Source organism: Sapajus apella, unplaced genomic scaffold (genome assembly GCF_009761245.1).
Source record: "Sapajus apella isolate SASKATOON/1434 unplaced genomic scaffold, GSC_monkey_1.0 scaffold42, whole genome shotgun sequence".
NCBI lineage: Eukaryota > Metazoa > Chordata > Mammalia > Primates > Cebidae > Sapajus > Sapajus apella.
This window is the reverse complement of record NW_022436982.1, coordinates 18,771,277-18,795,886: the sequence shown is the minus strand read 5'-3', so window position 1 is coordinate 18,795,886 and position 24,610 is coordinate 18,771,277. Positions and strand designations below refer to the sequence as shown.

The following is a 24,610-nucleotide window of genomic DNA, read 5'->3' as shown; positions in this document are numbered from 1 at the left end:
GCTTCCAGTCCATACAACCTGAAAAGTGTGTGATCTCCACTGAAAAAACTGAGTTACCTTCTAATGAAAAAAAATCACACCTCTGCACAGGTTCTGCTTTAAGAGCACATTATACAATGCCAGGAAGTGGCCAGAAAAGCAGTGCTCTATTTGTGAGCTCCAAGGAAGACTGGACATGCAATGAGAAATTACTTCCTAACAGGGAAGGCATGGGAGGCCAGGGACTATGATGAAGAGGGGGAAATAAAAGCAGAAGGCAAAGCACAGCATTTATAGCCTGAAGTCTTTTGTCTCCCCTTGAGGCTACATGCTGAAAATGCCTACATTACAATAGAGGACAACTTGGTAACCCCAGGGACACTCATTTTCCTTAATAAACTTGAACTCAAGTCTGTATCAGTCTGCTGGTTTAAAATTTCCATCCTGTTTGAATCAAGTTGCTGGCAGGTCTTTAAGTATGTGAAGCGTTATTATGTGGAAGACTTTAACCAGCTGTCCTCCACTCCCATTGAGTACAAAACCAGAGGAAAGAGGTTGAACCTGAAGCAAAGGAGATTTAGATAGAAGCAGCACCTTTCTGATGGACAGTGTTTCATTGTGAAATAAGTTATCAAATGAGACTATGGGAGCTCCTATCCTGAGTCTGTGTTATTAATTAAAATTAAGTATTCCCATAAAAAATTCTCACAAAGAAAGAATAAAAGAATTGATTAATAAAAGAATTGTAGGCAGGGTGCCATAGCTGACACCTGTAATCCCAACACTTTGGGAGGCCGAGGCAGGTGGATCATGAGGTCAGAAGTTCAAGAGCAGCCTGGCCAATATGGTGAAACCCATCTCTGCTAAAAATACTAAATACTAGCTGGGCACTGTGGCGTGTACCAGCAGTCCCAGCTGCTTAGGAGGCTGAGAGAGGAGAATTGCTTGAACCCAGGAGGTGGAAGTTGCAGTGAGCCGAGATCGTGCCACTGCACTCCAGCCTGGGTGACAGAGCAAGACTCCATCCAAAAAAAAAAAAAAAGAATTGTGTGCTCACTTTGGCAGCACATATACTAAAATTGGAATGATACAGAGAAGATTAGCATAGCCCCTGCACAAGGATGACACACAAATTCATGAAACATTCCATATTCTGGGGGAACAACACACACTGGAGCCTGTCAGGGTAAGGGGTGGAAGGAGGGAGAACATTAGAAAAGATAGCTAATACATGCTGGGCTTACTACCTGGGTGATGGGTTCATGGGTGCAGCAAATCACCATGGCACATGTTTACCTATGTAGCACACCTGCACATCCTGCACATGTACCCCAGAACTTAAAAAGAAGAAACACACCAAAACATTTTTTTTAGGTAAAAGAATTGTAAACATAAGCCATCTCTAACTTCAGTGGTCTCTGTGATGCAGGAAGGCTGTGGAAGACGGCCCGCAGTTCTCAAACTGGTGAGCCCTGGGCCAAAGGTGGCCCTCAGAAATATTTGGTAGCTGGCATAATACATTTCACTACAATTTTTACTTGTTTTCTTTATTCAAGAATTTAAGCATTTTACCAAAAAATGTATCATTCTCCAACTTCTCTTGGCACATGAGTGCCACAGCAACAGTGGGCACACTTGTATCCTTACCGGGCAGCAGTGGGCACAGGCTGAGTGGCAGCTGCTTCCTGAGGGGCTGGCTCTTGCTTCAGTTTGCCTCAGAGCCCCTCAGTGGGGTTTGCTCATTGACCCCACTTGCCTGGCTCCTCTGGGCAGTTAGTTTGCATCCTGATTTACAGTGACTGATTCTTTTCTGAGGCAGTGAATGTACAAAGGAACCTGAGGGTTCAAGGTAGGGGCTTCTTAACTAACCCTGTGACTTCTGACTAGGCTCGAACCTTTGTCTCTCCTCACCTCATCATGTCTCCTCTCAGAATGGCTGCTGTTTGGTGGCTGATAGGCGATCTGTATGTCACTGAGATCCTTCCAGGTGAATGAGGAGATCGGTCTGGTGTGATCCAACAGGTGAGTCACATAGCCCCGAAGTGGGGCTTTAGTAATGTTGAACACCAGCAAAGGTTTAGGGGTCTCGTCTTCTTCACAGTCCAGAACTGATGTAGTCAAGGAGGTCAGGATGAACTGATCCACTTCCAGAATAAACATGGCCATGAACGCAGCCTTTGGAATCTGATTTGGAATTCCAGCTCTGATATAGACAGGCAGCCATGCACTCTCTGACTTTTGAAGGAGAAAGAAAATACAAAGGAGGAAATAATATGAATGAAGCAATATTATACAGGGCCAATAGCATAATATTCAATACAGCCACAGCCTAGAGAATGTGACCTCTAGGTGACCTGAAACCTGGCTGCATATTGGAATCACCTGGGGAGATTTAAACACATGCTGGTAACTAGGATCCATCTGCAGAGGTCCTTAATTGTTTCAAAAAGGGGATCAGAAAACCAGTATTTCTCGAGATCCCTGGTGACTCTTACATGCAGCCAGGAAGAAGGGAGCGCCTATTTTGGCATCAGAAGGAACTGTGCTTATCATTCTATTTCCAACACTTTAAATTTGTGTGGATTTAGACAAGTTACTTAACTCTTAAGTCTCATTTTCTTTCCAGCTGTAAATAAAAATATTAATAATACTAGACTCCCAAGTATTAAGTGAGAACAAATGAAATAGCCAAAGTAGGCATTTAGCAGTCTGGCATCCACCAACAACCGCCTCCAGCCGCCTTCCTCACCTCCTGTCATGTAGTTTTAAAGGGGGCAGGAGAAGAATGAAGGAAAAATGTCTTTAAGATTTGGTTCTCATGCAAATGAAGAATAGTTGCTTGGTTGTCTAGTTAGTTAAGACCCCAAATCTCCAAGTAAGGGCTGGGTATTGGGGATTGCAAGTGACCACTGAGAGCAGGAATGCATCCTCCCAAATGAGAGCACTGTGAGCAAGAGACCCTTCAAAGAAACCATGAAATTGTGCCACAAGGACTAAGATCTCAACAAGTGCTATGGGCAGAGAGAATCCTCATAGGGTGAGGTGTGGTAGCTCATGCCTGCAATTCCAGCACTCTAGGAGGCCGAGGTGTGAGGATTGCTTGATGCCAGAAGTTTGAGACCAGCCTGGGCAACAGAACGAGGACCCTGTCTCTGCAAAAAAGTAAAAATAAAAAAATTACCTAGCCATTGTGGTGCACACCTATAGTCAATTACTCAGGTGGCTGAGGCAGGAAGATCACTTGAGCCCAGGTGTTTGATGTTATGGTGAACTGTGATCATGCCACAACACTCTAACCTGGGCAAGAGAGTCAGACTTTATCACTAAAAAGAAGAAAAAAAGAATCCTCATAGCAGTAGATGCCAGCTCTTATGGGAGTTGACCTATCTCATTGCTGAGAGGACCAGGCTCAGTTATCAAATTCACATTAGTCCAGTACTGCTTAACACTGACCATTGGGCTAGGAGTTGTAATCTGTGTATAACAGAATGCTAAAGTTCCAATAAAAAAGATTAGATTTCCAAGTGAATGTAAGACAGGTAGTAAAATATGCAGAATTTACAAAGCAAGTTGTCTGGAACTAGTTCCAGACTACAGAACTTTATTGCCCATATAAGAATATAAAAAGATTGAGAAAGGTAAGAGAAACATTGATCAGGAGAGAGGAGTGCTTTGGGGTGTTGTATTCAGTTACTTCCCCAACCTTCGACATCATATGCTGGCATGAAACAGGAAGAGCAGGGCAATGCCATATCCCCATCCCTTAATATGTGCTTCTTGCAGTTGAAGCACACACAGAGAGCTGATGCAGGGCTCATATCTGAGGAAGCTAAGTGGCTGGAAGCAGAAAAATAATAATAACTCTGCCATAATCAGTCTGTTCTTGTTTGTGTCAGCAAGGGACATATAAATGCTCCCAGATATGAGCCAAGTGGGCAGAGGGCTGGTCTGGGATTTTCCTGGACCCTGAACTTCAGAAACCTCTCGAGAGGCCAAAAATCGAGTAACAAAATGCTGTTGATGGAATCAAATCCTAGGAGCTAAAGGAGAAATTGCAAGTGACAACTCAGACTAGAAATACATCCTCTTAAGAGAGCTATGAGTGATAGACCAACGGGGCTCTCCAGAGAAACCATGAATTTGTCTCTAAGACAAAGATGCAGCTTGAGACATCTACCAGGCTCAGAGATCATAAAATCATATCTCATCAGTGCCTGATTAAGTAAGATCCCCCTCTCCCACTCTCCGAAACCACCCCTGCCACCAGCCTGAAAGTTCAGAAACTAACCAGCAATGCTCAGAGAAAAGAGAATTGCAAGAAAGGAACAGAGGAGACCATCAACCCCTCCCCTTCCCACTGCATGGTTGATGAAGCTAGGTGGACAATATACGGAGATGTCCCAGGGTTTAGAGTATCTACTCTTCACGTGCCACTGGGGAAAAAATTCTTTGAAGACACATAATTAGAAAACTCAAGAGTGGGTCAATTGTGATTTAAAAGGACTGATGCTGAACGCTAAGACTAATTCAGTCTAGAGTCAAGTCTAAATAAGTACGTTATTTTAAACATGTTAATAAAGTGGATACAAATGTTGAAAGAGACTTCTGCTTATAATGAGGTATAAAAATCATATGCTAGAACTGAAATTGCAAATTATACAAACAAAGTAATTGCCAGGAGAAAGGATCAATTGGATCAATTCTCATCATACATAGGAAGGAGCCAAGACAGTTCACTTCATTTTTTGACTGTATATATTACAAATGTAGGCTTAATAATATTTTTAAGTTTAGAATTAATTCCAAATGAAACATAAAATGTGTTAAAGAATTGTCAAATAAGGAAAGATAAAGGCAAAAAAAAACCCATCTATTTTGCAAGACAAATTTTTTTAGTTAGCAAGAAAGCATAAAACATGATAGAAAAAAATGTGTCTATTACTACCACAAATATAAAGTTTGCATTTCCTTATCCAAGACAAATATTCTGAAATTCCATAAAAATGTCCAAATTATATGTACCTTACAAGAAAGTCACTTAAAATTACATGGAAAGATTAAAAGGAAAAGGGTGATACAAATTATTTATCGCATAATGGAAAAAGCAGAGAGACCACATAATTCCAAAGATGAATTCAATGTGGACAACTGACATTAGTAAAAAATATGAGACGCTATGCAACAATCTTGTATGTTCTTCACATGTACCACAAAACCTAAAATGCAATAAAATATATATTTAAAAAAAAATAAGACAAAGATTCTTATAAATAACATTAAATATTGTTCTGCTCAACCCAGTGGGGAATGAGCAAAAATAAGAAGAATAATTAAAGAAAAAGAAAGAACAAAATTATCATCATTTGTGAAAGATGTAATTATGGTCTTTAAAAGTCCAAAGAATTGAGAATTTCTTAAAATAATGGAATTTAGGAAAGATGCCAGATACAAGAAAATTATTCCAAAAATAGCTTTTCTGTTTATCATAAATAACCGATGAGAAGATATAATGGGAGAAAAATATTCTATTCACAATAGGTTCACAAAAACAAAGGGCCTGGGGCTGGACTTAATAAGTATGCTCAATTTACATGAAGGAAACTATAAACTTTACAGAATCATATAAAAGAACCTTTGTCCAAATGAAGTGAGATACTTCATTTCTGGATGAAAAGACTCTATATGATAAATGTTTCATTATTCTAATTTTTCCCAAATAATTTATAGTTTTAACTGGATACTAACAAAAATCCTTAGGGGCTGCTTTTTTTGAAACTAACATAAATAATTTAATTATATTTATTTGGAACTAAGTCTAGGTGACAATGGCTATGAAAATTTTGAAGAGAAGTGATAAGAAACAGCTTGCCTGTAAGATAATTACAGGCCTATTATGTTTAGAATAATATGAGATTGACAAAGAATAATTAGGTAAATCTAAAAAGCAAAAGAGCTAGCCTTGAAATTGTATACATTATATCTTTCTATATAATAGAAGATCATCTAAAATCAATGGGAAACAAGTTAATTGTCCAATGAATGGTGTTGAAAATTTGGGCTATTTGGAAAAAACTGTTCCTTGTATTTCATCACGTAATAAAATTTTATTTCGGATAGATTAAAAAGGCAAATGTAAGGAAGGAGACTTTTAAAAATCTGGAAGAAATTGTGAGTGAATGGTCATTTGGTCACATGATGAGAATTGAGTGTATAGCCATAAAAATAACAAAAGAACAAGATACAAAACTTCACATAAAGTACAAATTTGATTTCATAAAATAAAACCAACTCTGGCATGCACGTGTGCATGTGTGTGTGTATGTAAAAATGGTACAAATACAGCTACTTTTATTTTCTTCTTATCTTGCTTTCTGTGTTTTTTAAATATTCTCTGCAGTGAGCCCACTACTTTTATATTCATAAATGAATCTGTTTTATGACATGCCAAATAAGCTACAGAATATGTTAATAATAAACAAAGTAAGAAGGTAAAGGGATAAACTCCCAATAAAATAGATTTTAAAATATAAACAAATAAAGCCCTATTCAATATAGCAAGGAAAAAAATGAGAAAATTTGGTCAAAAACAAAAATGGCTCCAATTTTTTCAACGGACATAAGAAATCATTAAAAGTGAAAGGAGTTTTTGTGTTAAATCAAACAGAAAACATCCGATAGTTGTCTGTAGACCTAGTATGTAGGTCTGTCTGAACAAAGTATGTCACTCCTCAGGGCCACCACTATAAAACAGGAAGCTTGAGCTAAACCCAGTCTGATTTTGCAAACCTGGCTGATGAGTTTTTTACTGGGTGACTTTTAAAACCAGCAATATGTATAGTGCTACTATGTGCCAAGTTTTATGTCATTCACATAACAAGTATTTTCTCATTTAATCCTTTCAGTTACTCTAAGAAGTAGGTACTATTAATCCCACTTTAAGTTGAAGAAAATGAGACCAAAAGTCACACAGCTAGTTAAATAGATGTTTGAACCCAGGCAATCTGTGCCCAGTGTCCATGCTCTTAACTATTAGCTGGACTCAGAAATTTATCCTTGAAAAGCTACCCAAGTGATTTACCTGATCAATTTGACTAGTCTGCCTCACAGTTTTTTCCAGATCTCAATTCTATGATTTTGTTTTATCATTTCTTTATGATTCCTTGTCATATCAATTCCTTGGAGTAATAATGTTCAATAGTTGACAGGGCCCCTTAGGAGAAATCCCTGTGAGAAGCCAGATAGTGAAAGATAGAAGTATTTCCAAACTCATCTTGGATCATCTTTCATCAGCACAAAATCTGAGCTGTTTCAGCAGGTACACAGTTTCCCCGGTTTCCCAAATAAACAAATTATAGAGTGAATGAATCAGCAGCACAGCATGTTAAATATTTCCAATAAATGGAATGCAATTATTTCAATATAGAAAGATCAAAAGGAAAGACAAGAGAATTAAAAGCAATTGGAAGATGCAGGAGGTGTTTGGAAGCCTGTCTCCGTGATGAGCCAGCCCTTCATCCCAAAGCCTGGAAGGGTGACAAATCTGTGACACACATAAACATGAGACTGAGATTCTCCTCCCCACTAGTTTCCTGTGACGTTGCAGAGGGGGCCCCCTGATTTCAAGAGGGACAGAAGGAAGCATCAAAGAGAAGGTATTATAAAAGGTCAAGTGACAGCTGAAGAATAGTGGAGGTAAAGGAGGAAGGTTAGCATATAGCTAGCCCCACTTCTTCCCAAATCGCTGTAGTGATAGTGGACCTAGAAGAGAACCAGAGAAGGGAAATTTTATATACAAACGACTGTTTTAAGCACTTACTAGCAGAACCAATAAGCCTGCAGTTTCAATGAGTCACTGGTAGTTTCACCCCCAAAACACAGGCACTCTTCCTGGCATGAGAGCTGGCATGAGTACCCCCATGTAACTGGCTCTTTTACTGTGAATCCTGGGGGAGCCCACACATAAACCCAAGCTCTACCTTGTACACAATTTTACTTCTGCTATCTGTGAGGTCCAGCTGGATGGAGATATAATCGATGTTGGGTGAAGGGGGATCCAGATGCTGATAACGAAGCCCCATCAGCAGGAACTCCTCACAGCTCACTTTGAGGCTTTCTATTTTCTTTAATCCTGGGGTACATCTTCCACCTGGACACTTCAGTTTTGCTCCCAGTTCTAGAAGGTACAGCATTGGATTAAGATAGTCACTTAAACATAACAATTGCGAAATTTAAAAACCAGTGCTCCCTCCCATGAATACTTATTCCCTCTCACTGCTTCAAGAATACTTGTGTACCCTCCAATCACTGGGTGGCTTGTCACGATTCTGAAAGCTTGTAATTTTCTTTACTACAAAACAGTTGATCAGGTGTCTCACCATGCCCTCCCCCACCAAAAGTTAAACTGAGTGCCTGTAATCCCAGAGACTCAGGAGGCTGAGGCAGGAGAATTGCCTGAACCCAGGAGGCGGAGGTTGCGGTGAGCCGAGGTTGTGCCATTGCACTCCAGCCTGGGTAACAAGAGCGAAACTCTGTCTCAAAAAAAAAAAAAGTTAAACTGAGAGAAAATATAATAAAATGTGTTTTCTGAGGCTTGAACATCTCTGACAAATAGACCAGTGACTCACTGCAGGCCTTCCACAGTCTAGCTCCAGTCTTTCCTCTACAGCACCAGCTTCCATGTCTCTATCATACAATCTCCGCTAGACTGTCTGCTCACTGAAACCCCCTCCCCGTGTGGCTATCACTCATTCAAATCCTGCATATCCTCCTAGGTCCACTTAGTCTTTTCACTAAGCCTTCCTTTAAACATTCTTTGATCACCTGAACCAACATTCTGTTTCTCACTGAAAACTGTAATTCTCTAACAGTCTTCACATCTCTGAACAACCGTATTTTTTACCCTTGTTTGGTATGTAATAATCATAAGTCACTTTAAAATTAAAAAACAATTTGTAGAGATGGGGTCTTGCTAGTTTTTCCAGGTTGGTCTTGAACCCCTGGTCTCAAGTAGTCTTCCTGCCTCAGCCTCCCAAAGTGCTGGGATTATAGGTGTGAGCCACCATGCCCAGCCACCCGCTTTTTTTCTTTTTTTTTGAGTCTCATTTCTCTGATGTACAAAATAGAATAAATGTGCCTCTAATTTGTCATTCTGTCCAAATTCAAAGTATTACTACCATTACTCTGATTATCCTTTATATTTCTTGGTTTCTCATAGTTTCTACAGAGAACAGGAGATGCCCAAAATATATTGACTGAGTGAACGGCAGAAAGAATGTTATCCATCAACTCTTCCTAATTTAATCTATCATTGCTACCAACTAGCTTTACTTCAAACTTGCTCATAATCCAATAATAGTCCATAAATGCACCAACTACTGCTGTTGCTATTACTAATAACAGCTGACAATTAATGAGTACCTACTGTGAGCCAGACACTGTGTTAAGCACTGCGTATATGTATAATCTCATTCACTCTTATCCTTACCCAACGCTACAGGGCAGCTATTATCCTTTCTCATTTTAGAGAGGCTTAGACAGGTTAATAACTAAAATTACACAGAAAATAAAGAGTGGAGGAAGTTCTCAAAACCAGGTCTTTCTGATTGCAAAGTCTGTGCTCTTAACTACTAACTGACACTGTTCAGCCAGCTAAAATTTGTATAAGTTAACTAGAACTCTTCCTCATGGTGGAAGGTGAACATAGATGGATATTTTTGTCAATTTTAATAACACCCAGATAAGCATTAAAAGACATACGGGACTCCGGGAAAAAACTGTGTGGCTGATCTCCACGAGGTTCTTCTGGCCGAGGCTCCCCCAGCACCATCTGACCATGGGCTGGCAGTAGAGTTCTCGCAGTGTCCAGGCTGACCGTGCATTCCAGGCTAGCCATCCTATCATAATCGAATCTGAGCAGATTTTTATCAATTGCTTGGGACAGTCCATTGAATTCAGGCACCTCCAGCACATTGTTACTCATACGGATGATGTTACAGTCTGGTTCCAGGAGATAGACCCGCAGGATAAAGGTTTCTATGAAGGTATCTGTTTCAGTAAATCTGTGGAGAACACACGGCAAAAGCAATATTAATTGGTGCTCAGAAATTTCTTATACCTGTGTACTCAGCTGGATGCTTAAAGATTGGCCTTCACAAAATTTGTGCCACAGATTAAGTTTGGATTTTGTTTCAGGCTCTACCCCCAGCCTCTCTGTTCTCTTCCCTTCTTCTCTTTACCCTGGTGTCAACACCTTTTCCTGCCACTTTTTCCTCCCAACATCTTTCTTTTAACACCTGCTCTCAAACTCATCGTGCATATGGATATTTAATGACTGCTGAGACCTCAGAGTCTAATTCTAGCACGTGTGTAATTTAAGAGTATTAAGCATGTATAATTTCTGGATTGAGTTTTAATTCAGGAGTGAAGTAGTGAGTGGTCTCTGAAGCATTCAGGCCTTTTTGCCCTTCAGAAATACCACTACATGGGGGGTCATTTGCAGCCTAGTTTGGGTGCCCAGCTCAATGCTTGGCATGTAAAAAATATTCAGCAATTGCCACTTCCATTTCATCTATCTTTTTAGCAACTCGAATCTCAGGGTGTTTGCAGAGTCTAAAAGAGAGGGGTTTTCATTTTTTTTGAAGAGAGAAGATTAATAAGTGATTAGCATGCATCAATAATGCAGCTTCTAATTGATGTGCTCTTATTATGGCCCAGGCAATATGCTAAATTCTTTACAGTAGTGTATAATTCAATCCTTATAAAAACCTAGGATAGACATTGTTAATCCCATTTTATGGAGGAAGAAACTGAGGCATAACAAGCTCAGGTAACTTGCCAAAGGGGCTGGAGGAGGAGAAGTGGTAAGAGGGGACTAAGCATGCTCCCTGATCTTCTGCTGCCTACTCCTCTGAATATTTTACTTTAAATGTGCTTAGGACCAAGAGTAGAAGAAGATCCTCTAACCCCGCCTTTCATGTATACTCTTCCAACCTCCCAGCAGCCTAGAAACCCAAAGAAGGAGTGGGAGCAGCAAGAATTCATCAGCTTTATTACGTTTTTTAAATTTATTTTTAATTTTTGTGGGTATATAGATATGTATGAAATATATATATATATTATGAGGTATATTTTATGAGATACATGAGATACTTTGATATAGGCATGTAATGTATAATAATCCCATCTTAATAAATGAGGTATCCATTCTCTCAAGCATTTGTCTTTTTTTTCTTTTTGGGACAGAGTCTCACTCTGTTGCCCAGGCTGGAGTGCAATGGAAACAGGACAGGGCTAAAAATTGGCTACAGAAGAACCCTAAGGAAGATGACACAAATGGAAGTAAGTGGAAGTTGGCTACAAAACTTGCCTCATCCACTCAGGCCTCCAGTTTCTGTTATTTTCTTGTCTGGGATCTATTAACTTCCCTCGTGACAACACACATCCAGAGGAAAAGCCCTCAAAAGTATACAGAATGGTTACTTGGCAGCAAATGAGTGATGTTCTTGTGCCCCTTACCTGTAAAGTCTTGGCTCACTGTAAACTCCGCCTCCCAGGTTCAAGAGATTCTCCTGCTTTAGCCTCCCGAGTAGCTGGGACTGCAGGTGCATGCCACCATGCCCAGCTAATTTTTGTATTTTTAGTAAAGATGGGGTTTTGCCATGTTGGCCAGGCTGGTCTCAAACTCCTGACCTCAGGTGATCCAACTACCTTGGCCTCCCAAAGTTCTGGGATTACAGGCGTGAGCCACTTTGCCCAGTCCATTTATCTTTTTTTGTTACAAACAATCCAATTACACTCTTGTAGTTATTTTAAAATGTGCCATTGAATCATTACTGACTATAGACAGCCTGCTGTGCTATCAAATACTGGGTCTCACTCATTCTTTCTAACTACTGTTTGTACCCATTAACTAACCACACGTCCCCCGCAACTCCCTATTACCCTTCCCATCCCTTCCATGCGAGCTCTTTAGTTTGTTTTTTAACTCTAAAGTCTTACAAACATCAAATGGCCTGTATGCTAATTTCATATCTCCCTAAGGAATTCTTGGGTGCCACTTCATTTTCTGAACAGTATTTTGCTTGTGTCTCTCTTTCAGCATTTGCTCTGCATTGTAATTACCTGCTCATATTTTGCCTTAGACTACGAGCACTAAAATAATGTATTCTCCCCCTTTTGTTTCTTATGCTCAGTGTACAGCCTGACCTATAATAGGTCGTCATCAATGTTTGTAGAATGATTCACTGTTACAATGTCTTCTACAAAGGTCTTTTGAATTAGTCTAGTGCCTAAAGGAAATTCACCCCAACATATTTAAATGAAATATTCTTAAAAGCAATAAAAACCAAGTAAAAAAACCATATAAGGGCCTACTCCATATACACGAATTCTGTTACTTTTATGAAGTCAGAAATACCATGATCATGTGCTTAAATTTAATTTTCATTGGGATATAATTCATACACCACAAAATTCATCTTTTAAAATATGCAACTCAGACTTTTTTAGTGTATTCCCGAGGTTGTATAACCATCATGACTACCTAATTCCAGAACATTTTCATCACCCCCAAAAGGGATTCATTTCCCCTCCGCCAGCCTTTGGCAACCACTAATCTACTTTCTTTCTATATGATTTGCCAGTTCGAGACATTTCATACAAATGGAACCATACAATATGGCACCTTTTGTGCCTGGCTTCTTTTACTTGGCATAATGTTTTCCAGGTTCATCCATGTTGTAGTCCTTATCAGTGATTCATTCTTTTTTTTATGGCTGAATGATATTCCATTATATGAATATACCACATTTTGTTTAACCTTTAGTCAGTTGGATTTATTCCATTTTGGGCTGTTATAAATAATATTGCAGTGAACATTCATGTGCAAATTCTTGTGTAAAACATAAGTTTTAATTTTTCTTGTGTATATACATATGAGTAGAATTGCTCTCTTCTATGGTCATTCCATGTTTAACTTCATAGTTGATTTTTAAAGAATTTTAAATATTTAATATGTTTTAAAATGGAAGATATTGCACTTTCTGTAACTAAGCAGCTGGTAATAAAAAAGAAGAATTTCATTCATTTTTGGGATACATTTTCCTCCTAATTCTCATTAAGAATTTGTATTTTTATGGTTTCCATTTTCCACCATAAGTGGTGGGTTGAAACTCCAGAGATACCTATATAAGGACACCAGAGGGAAACAGGACAGGGCTAAAAATTGGCTACAGAAGAACCCTGAGGAAGATGACACAAATGGAAATAAGTGGAAGTTGGCTACAAATCTTGCCTCATCCACTCAGGCCTCCACTTTCTTGTCTGGAGTACATTAACTGCCCTCATAACAATACATATCCATGGGAAAAGCCTTCAAATTACACAGAATGGTTACTTGGCAGCATATGAACGATGTTCTTGTGCCACTTACCTGTAAAGTCTGAGCTTCACTGTGTCTTCATCAAGAATTGGACAACCATTGTGAACATACTTGACTTCATTGGGAAGGAAATGGCAGTCAAAGACCTAGTTCACGTGAAGAATTGGATACATATTTATGAGAAAATTGGTACAAGATCTACCATTTTGGCAGGAGAGTACTGCCTAGAGAAACTATGGTCTGTTAGCAAAGTGTGTATGTGTGTGTGTCTTCACCACCACCACCTCTACCCCACCCCCAAACCCACTCACGGTCCTACTTACATAGCTGTGTCTTGTTTTGAGAATATCTAAATTGTGAAAACCAAAGCAGATCAAGAAAATTAGTTAAAGGACAATTAACTCTCTAAATAAGTGTCTTTTTACCACCTAGAGTACATTTAAAACATGGTTTCATTTTTTAAAATTTTATTTACCCACTTCAGAGGTTCACAGCAATTGAGTTAGAGAGTTTTTTTCTGTGTGTCTGCATGAAAACGTGTTCTTTAACCTACCCTCAGACACACTGTATTCTTTCTGTATACCTGCATTCTCCTTTTATTTTTTTCTCTTCCAAATAGTATTCTCATATTCAAAGATGAAGCCACTGACTATGGACACTATTGTGGTTAATCAGAGTCCAGCATGACCCAGAGTTGTGTCTTATGTACTTGCAAAAGACACACAGTTGTGTCTTATATACACAATACTTGTGTCTTATATACTTTTATTAGTTAGGTAATAGAAGAAATGGTTGATAAGACAAATAGAAACCTAAAAGCAATTTCTTCTATTAAAATAAAATTATAGTGAACTGTCTCACCTCACTCAGAATTATTAAGGACATTGCCAACTGCTATATTTTGGGAACCTGATTTTTAGAAGAATCATCTGTCCCACACATCATGCCCCTCATTCTGCCCAATCTGACTTTGGTAGAGTTCTAAGACATACCCTTGAAGTATGTATGCATGTTCACCATTGGTGTTTTGGCTGTACTTTTTCACAGGCTCAAACATTTTCAAACAACAGAATCTACTCAGAGAAGACTTTAATACAAATGAGTTTCTTTTCCCACAGATATCATTGGTTCCTCTTTTTAATTGACAACTAGGAAGAAGATAAAGCAAAGACCTTCCCCATATCATTGACAAATAGTCATGGTAATAAAGAGACAATCTGCTTTGTTAAAAGAAACATCTGTTTTATGTTTCATAATATGTTTTCCTTTCATAAAAGGCAACAACCGTAATTGTCCATAAATTTACTAACTAAAACAAAGGAGAGCTAAATCCTTTTCTAATTACTGTCTAGCTTTGTTTTTTTCCACTTCAACTGCTTTTCAATTACAACTTATAATTAAATTGTCACACATTCCTAACTCATTACTCACTTTAATGACAGTAAACTGGTTCAAACTAGAGATACTTTCTTACTGCTATATTTCCTATATGAAAAGCAAGTTCGGCACTAACCTGGGGGGCTTTTCCACCCAGCATATTTCTTGCTTTGGGCTAGGTGTGAGAAGTGCCATGTGTGAGGGAGTCTTGTCCGAAAACATAAGGAAAACATATTGCTGTCGACCTCAGCTAATTGACTACAGCAAGAGGGTTATCTAAACAGAAGGCACTGGTGTGCACCAATTGAAATCCCTTTCCAAATATTCAATAGGAAAATGTACCTGTTGGTCCTAAGACAAACTTCAGTAATGAAATGAAAACACTAATTGAACAGATGTTAAACAAAACATTTTCTGTGCAAATCACATGAAACTGTTCATTACACAGCAGGGTGTTAATACAGTCGTCTCACTAGAAATGGGTTCACATAAGCTTGGCTTTCAGCTTATTACTAAGCTCTATTAAAGAATAATGTTTAGGCTGTGTGTGCATGTGTGTGGTGTGTGTGTGTACACCTGTGCACGTGCATTTAGTTATGCTTAATTTCTAAAACTCCATAAGAAATAAACCCCTAGGGGAGGGCTGAACCATCCTGGGTTAAAAATCAAGCACAAATTCAACAAAACAAAACGAAAGAGACTTGACTTGGAATCTTGTTTTTGTTGAAATCATGAGAATAACAAATAGCAATGATCACCTGGCAGTTCGAAGAACAAAGTTTTCCCATGATACAGATTTCTCTAACACAAAGTTCTAACATTTGGCCAAAAAAGGTGATGAAACTCCATATTTTAATGAATTCCTTTACCGTAGAATAAATATTAGAAGATACAAATCACATACTGACTTTAGAGCCTATAAATCCCATTTGAGATATCATATCTGCCTCAGGAAATACATACACTAAGTATTCATGACTTGATTCTACTTTTTTAAAATGAGCAACAGCAGGCTAGGGAATCAGCATATTCAGAGGTATTTCTCAGCAGCCAAGAGTTTCCTAAATCAGCCAGGCAACTTGTTGTTTCTTCTCTATATTGTCTTTCTAGTAACTGGAATTCTACCTTCAAATCAGAGTGTGAGATGGAGATGACTTGCAGGTCTATTACAATCCTTGATTCTTGTAACCAAATGTTTTTTACATAGTTCTAGTTACTTGGATCCTTTTTTCCTCCTCAGTGCCTTGGAACAGGCCAAGCAATCAGAACCATTCAAACATCACTAAAAATAGATAATGGAGACCATTTTATTTCTTTCAGAGAAGGTGCCATATATGGTAAGGAGACAGAGGCCATTTGGGATAGAAAGAGGAGAGCTCTTAGAGGCTGGTTTAGGTAACAATAGATCCTCCCCAAATTGCCTACTAAGGAGGAGAATCTGGTCATCTGCAGAGCTTTTGTTTAGCTCAGTTGGGCATGCATGCTTGAGGTCCAAACTGGAAGACAGCTTAGACAGCTTGCTCCTGCAAGCTACTAATGGAAATTTTGCTTCTTGTCTTTTTCCCAAAATACTCAGCCCCACTTCTAAATAAATGTTGAATGACTTTTCAAAATGTATTGATTGGAAGAGGTACCATATTATCAATCATCAGTCTTTATAAGACACTCATGTGCCAGCACACCCCTGGGTTCCTGTGTTATCAAAGGCCCCAGTCCTCTAAGATCAGGGCCCTAATTTACCCCAGTCCCCTAGGATCAGGGCCCTAATTTACCCCAGCCCTCTAGGATCAGGGCCCTAATTTACCCCAGTCCACTAGGATCAGGGTCCTAATTTATACCAGTCCTCTAGGATCAGGGTCCTAATTTACCCCAGCCCTCTAGGAGCAGGGCCCTAATTTACCCCACTCCTCTAGGATCAGGGTCCTAATTTATCCCAGTCCTCTAGGATCAGGGTCCTAATATACCCCTAGGAGCAGGGCCCTAATTTACCCCAGTCCTCTAGGAGCAGGACCCTATTTTACCCCAGTCCTCTAGAATCAGGATCCTATTTTACCCTCTCTCAAAATTCTATGGGATGCATTCTCCATTTGACTGTCTGTTTTTTGAGAAGGACTCTCACACTGTTGCCCAGGTTAGAGTGCAGTGGCACAATCTCAGCTCACTGCAACCTCCGCATCCCGGGTTCAAATAATTCTCGTGCCTCAGCCTCCTGAGTAGCTGGGCTTACAGGTGTGTGCCATTACCCCTGTCTAATTTTTGTATTTTTAGTAGAGATAGGGATTCACCATGTTGACCAGGTTGACCTCCAACTCCTGGCCTCAAGTGATCCACCCGCCTCAGGCTCCCAATCTACTGGAATTACAGGTGTGAGCCCCTGCAATCAGCCTGCAATTTCCCTTTGACCCCAGTCCCTGTAGTTGGGTCTCTGTTGCCCAGTGCTGAGCTTATTTGTATTGCTTCGTCATCTTATTTAGCACATTGGGGTTCCAGTATGAGCAATCCCAGGTGTCTTCTTTTTCCCTGACTCATAAGTGCCAATCAAAACACATTCAAAATGCAAGTATAATTGGGAGTAACTGAGGAGACGTTGCAACTACCAAACACTTGGGAATACAATGGCTAACACGTGGGGCCATTGTTGTAATCTAACATTTTTAGATACCCATCTAAAGCTCTTTGACAATAAAATCTTGTAACTAGGCAGAGACATTTGGTTACTATCACATCAGAAATACTATCACATCAGAAATACGTGCAATGTGAGGCCCTCTTCCATAGAATACTGATGTGTTTCAGAATGGGTCTCTAAGTGTGGTAAATGAAATGTCTAGAGATACCAATTGAGCTAGTATCCATCTAAGTCTTTTTATTCACTGTCTGCAATAACTAGTACCACTTTTGAATAACCTCATGGATTATGTTTCTTTAGCCAAATGAAAAAATAATGTTCATAGTTCAGCAAAAGAGAATGGTCCATTTCTCCAGAAGCAGCAGAAGCATCTAGTGTTGAATATTCTCAAGATTGTTTGCCCTGGGAGCAAAGTTACAGGACAGTAGGAACAAGTAATAAAATCAGATGCAATTTTTAAAATTATGTATAAAGGTAACTCCTACTTTAAGCAAAAACAGTGTAAGAGAATACAGACTTTTCAGACCCAGTGAATTAGGAGGTAACTCTTCACTCTACAAAAGGATTTGCCATAGAATACCCTTAAATATAAAGGTCTCCAAGATTTAGATTAAAAGAAAAAAATTATGCAGATATTTTCAAAGAACAGTGAATATTTTAAATGAAGTATCTTCACATCTCTTTTCTACTTCTTTTCCCTTATTCAAAAGAATGTTTATGTGATATTAATAGATGAAACATCAAGTTTTACCTTTGCTAGGCTAAGGTCACAGGTATGTCCTAAAAATGTCTTGAAATCTTGACCTCTCATCCAAAGCCACTCTGACTGGCAATGGATATGATAATTTGGGGCAAGGATAACTCCAATGTAATTCTCTTACATTATGCTTTGTGCTTTTTTTCTGTATAATTAGCTACTCTATAATAAGGTCAAGCAGCTGGTAAGATATAAGAGTTATCTTCAAGAAAAGAGGAGAAATTGGAAAGACTTACTGAAATAGTGCATTGTTAAGAAAAAAATACATGCATTCATATTAGTTTGAACCTGCTTTCCTCCACAAGAGTTATTATAATCAAGATTAAATTCTGCTGGTTTCAGGCTTGTAATCTGAAATCAGCCAACAATGCTTTAAAAATAGGTTTCACCTCACATAGAAAAGCCGCACAATACTATGCCTGCTAAATGCAACTACACCAATTCAAATGTGACCATCTTCTAATACTCGTCTTTGAGGATTGAGGGGAGACCTTTTACATCTCTGTTGTCTTTGCCCCCCACACATTTTCATACACTTGCACTCATACATATGAATGAACAGAAAATCACAGATAGGACCTACCTGTGGAGTGAGTTTCCCAACCCTCTGGGTTATTGGCTCATTCGTCACAACTTCCACTTTGCAGGCATCTTTCTCTTTGGGGATAGCAAACTTCAGGTCATCTCCTGACAGGAAGGCGGAGTGGCCCTTCATCACCCTCACCCCACGGTTGACACTGATGAAGGTGGGGCTGGCCCAGGCCAAGAGGAGCAGCAGCAGTAGCAGCAGGGCATTCACCGCCCCCCAACTCAGAGAGTTCATGCTGACAGGGCCCAACTCCCTTCCGTCCACCAGCTAAATTCCTTCAACAAAGGAGGGCTTCTGTGGTTCCTCCTGGAGGGTCAGCTCATAGTCCAAGGGGCAGGGCGAGGGGTCTTGACAATGTGCCCTGAGATCTTAACATGCCCCTTTCATTTCAAAGTCAGACAAGGAGGCCTTTCAGGCAATCCCGGGACTTTTAATAAAACTCGCTGATCACTCCTGACAAGGCCGGCAAGATTAACGTGCCTCCCAAGTGCTTTTCTAATCCTGCAAATGGGAGAAGGAGTTGGAGTAAAGCAAGAGAGAAACCAAAAGGTTTGTGCAGCTATTCAAAAGATCGCTACCAACAAAGGGATCTTTCAACCAGCCTATGAGTTCAGCTAAATTAAAAACAAATAAACTTGACCTCCAGACCCATCTGAAAGGCAATGCAGCCACTTCATTACCCTGCTTGTAGCTCCTGCTTCCGGACTGGGCTTACCCCAATCGGGATGTCAATTGTGTGGTCCAGGAGGAAACAGCCAGCCTCCATGCCAACAAATGTGCTTTTGGTCCCCTGAGTTCACAGACCGTTGTCTGTTTCTCTTTCCTCATTTGTTAAATGAAGATTATAATCTAATTTTTCTCAGAGAGCTGACAGGATTATTAACACATTGTTTGAAAACATGATTAATTCTGAATCAATGCTACCCCAATAAGAAAGAAATTTAACCATTTGTCACACTGGGCACACTTCTAACTTTGCTGGGCAATGAAGACACCTAAGAAACCCTCGAATGGAAATTACAGAAAATGTGCCTTTTTTCTAAGTGAACACTCAAGTTTTCGTTTATTCATGAAAGGTACTATGAATGGGGTGACATAGCCTCAGCACATACAGCTAATAACACGGTGTATGGACATGAGTATTTATATTATCTACAACGCTAATTACATTCCCATGTACTCAACATGCACAAATAGAGTCTTTGTTTCCACTTCATGCACTTAGAATTTCATGAGGATGTCTCTGTGTTCCATAAGAACTGAAAAGATTTTATCTAAGGTAAATGCATTGAAATATATCCTTAACTTCAGAGTATAATTAGGTGAACAAATGATGAATTGTTATGCCCAAAGAATGACCTTCCATCTTAATAATTTCATTAAATATCTGTGCATAACCAGTAGATACCAAAATGAATGTTTGTCAGAAGGTTGTAGAAAAACAAGTGCCTCCATTATGCAAGTCTAATCCATTTCCATTCCCCTGTCACTGTTTGCAACCTTTCACTTTTGAGGCAGTGCCTGACATGTGTCACCTGATACCTGAGGGGATGTATACCTTACAGAGCAGCCTGGTTTTTTCTGTTTTGCTTTGTTTTGTTTTTGAGATGGAGTCTTAATCACCAGGCTGGAGTGCAGCGGGGAGATCTCAGCTCACTGCAACCTCTGCCTCCCAGGTTCAAGCGATTCTCTTGCCTCACCCTCCCAAGTAGCTGGGATTACAGCTACCTGCCACCACACCTGGTTAATTTTTGTATTTCTAGTAGAAACAGAGTTTCACCATGTTGGCCAGGATGGTCTTGATCTCCTGACCTTGTGATCTGTCCACCTCGGCCTCCCAAAGTGCTGGAATTACAGGTGTGAACCACTGTGCCCGGCCAGATCAGCATGTTTTTCATGGTATCAATACCAGAATAAAACTGTTCACACATTTCCACTGACTCCATTGCCCACAATCAGGCTAATTTAGGTTGACTTATTTAGGTATTAATGCACATTTGGTTGTTGAACTTTCACAAGACACATTATTGTTTCCACTCACATTTGGCATCTAAGACCACTCAAGACAACAGTGCATTCAGGGAGAGGAGAGGCAACAGGATAGGTAGGTATCTCCCAAAACTGGGAGGTAAGAGGAAACTTTGCTTTCTGAGATTTAAACTAGTTAACTCAACACATGGAGGCTTCAAGGCTCCACACTCCTGCAGTCCTCTTATCTCATTCCATCTCACTTTGTCTCCTTACCTGGTTCTTTCTAGACTCCCTGACTTTTTAATGCTGGGACCCTAGAGTCCAGTCATAGCACCTGTTTTATATCTATACTCATTCCCTAGTGATCTCATTCTTTGGCCTTAAATACCACCTACGTGTCAATGGACCTCAAACTTATACCTCTAGCCTGGATCCCCCTGCGTAACTCTATATTCACATATGCAACTGCTGTTGGACATCTCTGGGTGGTGTATAAAAGGCATCTCATACTTTATGCAGCCAAAATTGAGTTCTCGATCATCCCTCCCTCAGTCTTCCTTATCTTAATTAATAGTAACTCCAACTTTTCAGTTGTTCCTTTCTTCATCACATATTCTACATCAGAAAAAAAATCCTGTTGTTTCTTTATGGTAGACAGATCTTAGGTGACTCCCCAAATAATTTCAGCCTCCTAGTATCCAAAAGTACCTTCTCCTTGAGTGCCAGCAGAACCTGTAACACTTCCAACCAACAGAATTAGACAAAGATGTTGGGTGTCACTCCAATGATTACATTTTGTCATACAGGAGACTTTCTCTTGGCAGACTGGAACCAGAGGCTGTCCTGCTGAACATGAAGAAGCAAGCCTTCATGAGTTCTACAGCCACAAGGAAATGAATTCTGCCAACACTCTGAATGAGCTCGGAAGTAGCTTCTAAGTCAAGGCTCCAGATAAGAATGAAGATCATCAACATCTTGATTGCAATCTGGTGGTAACCTGAAGCAGCGAACCCAGCTAAGCCATAATATGACCCCAGATCAAGGGAAACTATGAGATAAATTTGTATTATTTTAAGCCACAAAATGTATAGCGATTTGTTACACAAAAGTAAAAAGTTAATATACTCTTCCTTCCAAACATATCCAGAATCCAGCTATGTATTACACTTCCATTGTGATCACCCTGGTCCAAGCCACCACCAAGTCTCTGCTGGATGATTGCAATAGCATCCTATTTGATCTCCCTACTTCTACTCCTGCCTTTTCTTTAGGCATTTCTCAGCATCACAGCCAAGATTTCGATTAAATGTTACTTATATCAGGTCACATCTCTGCTCAAACTTCCAGTGGTGTCTTGTCTTAAAGTAAGGCTGAAGCCCTGGTGATGGCCTAGAAGACACTCTGTGATCTGTTTTCCTCTTATCTCTTTCAGCTCATCTCCCACTTGTTTTCCCTTTGCCGACCCTGTCCCAGCCACACTAATGTCTTTGCTTTTCCTCAAACAAATCAAGATCCACCATTCCTCCTTCCTCTCTCCCCGACTAAAGCTTCTCACTTCTGTCATTATGTTTTTCCTCCAGATACCCCTCCTTCCACCTCTCCACTCTCGAGTTCCCATGAAATGTCACACGTGCAGTGTGGTCATACCTAACAACCCCATTAAAATTATGTCAGTGTCATCTCCTAGCATCCTTTAGAGCACTCTCTCTCTGGCCATGTGAGGCTTATAACAAGGTTTCCCTTTGCAAACCAGCAAGAGGTGACCTTGGACTTCCCAACCTTCAGAACTGTGAGAAAGTTCTATTCTTTAAGCCACCCTGTCTGCAGTATTTCTGTTATAGCAGCCTGAACAGACTACTCAAACAGCAATTAAAAAAAAAGAAAGGAGAAGAAAAACAAAAAAAAAAAAAAAAAATGCAACAACAGGCCAGACGCAGATGCTTGTAATGTCAGCACTTTGGGAGGCCAAGGCAGGTGGAGCACCTGAGATAAGGAGAGATTACCTGAGACCAGCCTGGCCAACATGTTGAAACCCTGTCTCTACTAAAAATACAAAAATTAGCAGGACCTAGTGGCATGCATCTGTAAATCCCAGCTATTCAGGAGGCTGAGGCAGGAGAATCACTTGAACCTGAGAGGCAGAGGCTGTAGTGAGCCAAGATTCTGCCACTGCACTTCAGCCTGGGTGACAGAGCAAGACTCCATCTCAAAAAAAAAAAAAAGGTACAAAAATTACATATGTAATTTATGTAAAATTGCATGTGTGTATGATATAAAGAGAAACATCAAAACAAATGTATTGTGTTTAAAGCCTTTTTAAATGTATGTAGATAAATTGAAAATAAATATTTTTATGAGCAGAATTTTTATGGACAAAATATAAATATATTAATTCATTAAAGATGCATCTTCTGACATCCAATGCAAAGCAAGCCTATGTCAGAGGTAAATATGTCATCATGTCATTTTGTTGCTTAACTGAAAATAAATTGAAGAAAATCATCAGTATAATTAGTTCCCTGGTAACAGCCTATCAAGGTATAAAAAGAGCAGATATATCTTTCTTCTCAGGTGTAGCAATCCACCTAGTGGGAGGACTATTAATTCCAAATGAAACTGAAGAACGCAGCAAAATAGAAAGGCACTGGTAGGATTTCACCAAACAGTTATCTCCAAATGGTTGGTCAGCAGTGTGTTTTAGGCTCTGCAAGAACAGTCCTTGGCAGAGTCAGGCATATGTATGCCGTCCCAGAATTCTCTTCTCCTGCCACCCTCTTAGCCAACAGCTGAAACAAATCTCCTTTCAAACCCCACAAACATCTTGTATTATGCAAAGGCACGTAAAACGAAGACTTTGATTAGAATCAATTTTCTGGTCTTTGTACATGCTGCGTATCACTGGTCAGCCTGTCTCTAGACCAGCCACACCCCTTTCCTTTTATAATAGATCACAGCTCAGTTACTATCCCACACTTTTACAGCCAATGTGGTTATAAATGGGAATTAACTGATTTCAACAGGAAAAAAAAACTATCTTGGAGGCTTTGCCACATTTTACAAATTTGTGTTTAATGACTTCAAATATGCTTTAGATTAGCACTGACTTAATAAGAAAGGCAACGTAGACCAGAATGGAACAACTTGATCAAAATCTTCTATTTCATGTAAACAATTTAGAATACCAAATAAACTCCTCTTAGATTGTTGAAATAATATAGCAAATGTTTCCTTCCTTTCTCTTATGATAACTTAGTAACTCTCTTCCAATATCTGTGTCTGACAGGAATGTCTATTTGTCCCACAACATCCAGCCTCACCTTCCTCTATAGAAATAAAAATTTTAACTAGGTATAGAGTCACCCAGAACAAAGACTATATTTCACAGCCTCTCTTGTAGCTATCTGCAGTCATGTGATCAGATTCTGGCCAATGGAATTTAAGAAGAGTGGTCACACGGCCGTTCTGAGAAACCTTCTTTAAGAGGTAGTTATGGTATGCCTCTTGTCCCTTTTTCTTTATGTAACTCTTCATCTTGTTGCCAAAATGGAAGGTGCTGCCTTGTACATGAAATGATGATACTATGGTGTAGGCTGGTGGAGCTGTGAGCTAGAAGGACCCTGGGTCTCTGGGGCATTTGCAAAGCAGAATCACCATACAAGTCCATTCATCCAGAATTTTACACCACAGAGAATGTAAACTTCTTTCCTATTTAACTCACTGTTTTTTTGTGACTCAGCACTGAACATAACTACCCCTTTAATAATCACCTTCTTCCTCAAGTTTTTGTATTAATTTAGTTTAGTCACTAATCAGCTAAAGATTTAACTTGTACCGAACAGCTTCTGAATCAATAGATAATTCTCTAATTATATCATAGTAAGCCCTTAACTGAGAGGTAAGGTCAAAGTTCAAGATGCTAATGTTTATCTT

At 39.5% G+C, this 24,610-nt stretch overlaps 1 protein-coding gene and 1 non-coding gene across 13 annotated transcripts in view; one reads left to right on the top strand and one right to left on the bottom strand.

The window, feature by feature from the left end:
* FREM1 (FRAS1 related extracellular matrix 1) overlaps window positions 1-24,610 on the bottom strand; it is a 191,757-nt gene that overhangs the window by 107,610 nt on the left and 59,537 nt on the right. For 11 of the 12 annotated variants that reach the window (XM_032300158.1, XM_032300171.1, XM_032300156.1 and 8 more), the window contains 5 exons: window positions 18,704-19,210; window positions 13,409-13,503; window positions 9,736-10,037; window positions 7,956-8,152; window positions 1,891-2,214 (listed from right to left, as the gene is read on the bottom strand). In XM_032300158.1, coding sequence (XP_032156049.1) covers window positions 1,891-2,214; window positions 7,956-8,152; window positions 9,736-10,037; window positions 13,409-13,503; window positions 18,704-18,943 — 1,158 coding nt within the window. In that variant the 5' untranslated portion in view covers window positions 18,944-19,210. Of the gene's footprint in view, window positions 1-1,890; window positions 2,215-7,955; window positions 8,153-9,735; window positions 10,038-13,408; window positions 13,504-18,703; window positions 19,211-24,610 lie in introns of those variants that run through there. The other variant, XM_032300160.1, reaches the window with a different exon arrangement.
* LOC116566180 lies at window positions 1,029-1,135 on the top strand. The gene has a single exon (XR_004275779.1). It is a non-coding gene; the product is annotated as a U6 spliceosomal RNA (small nuclear RNA).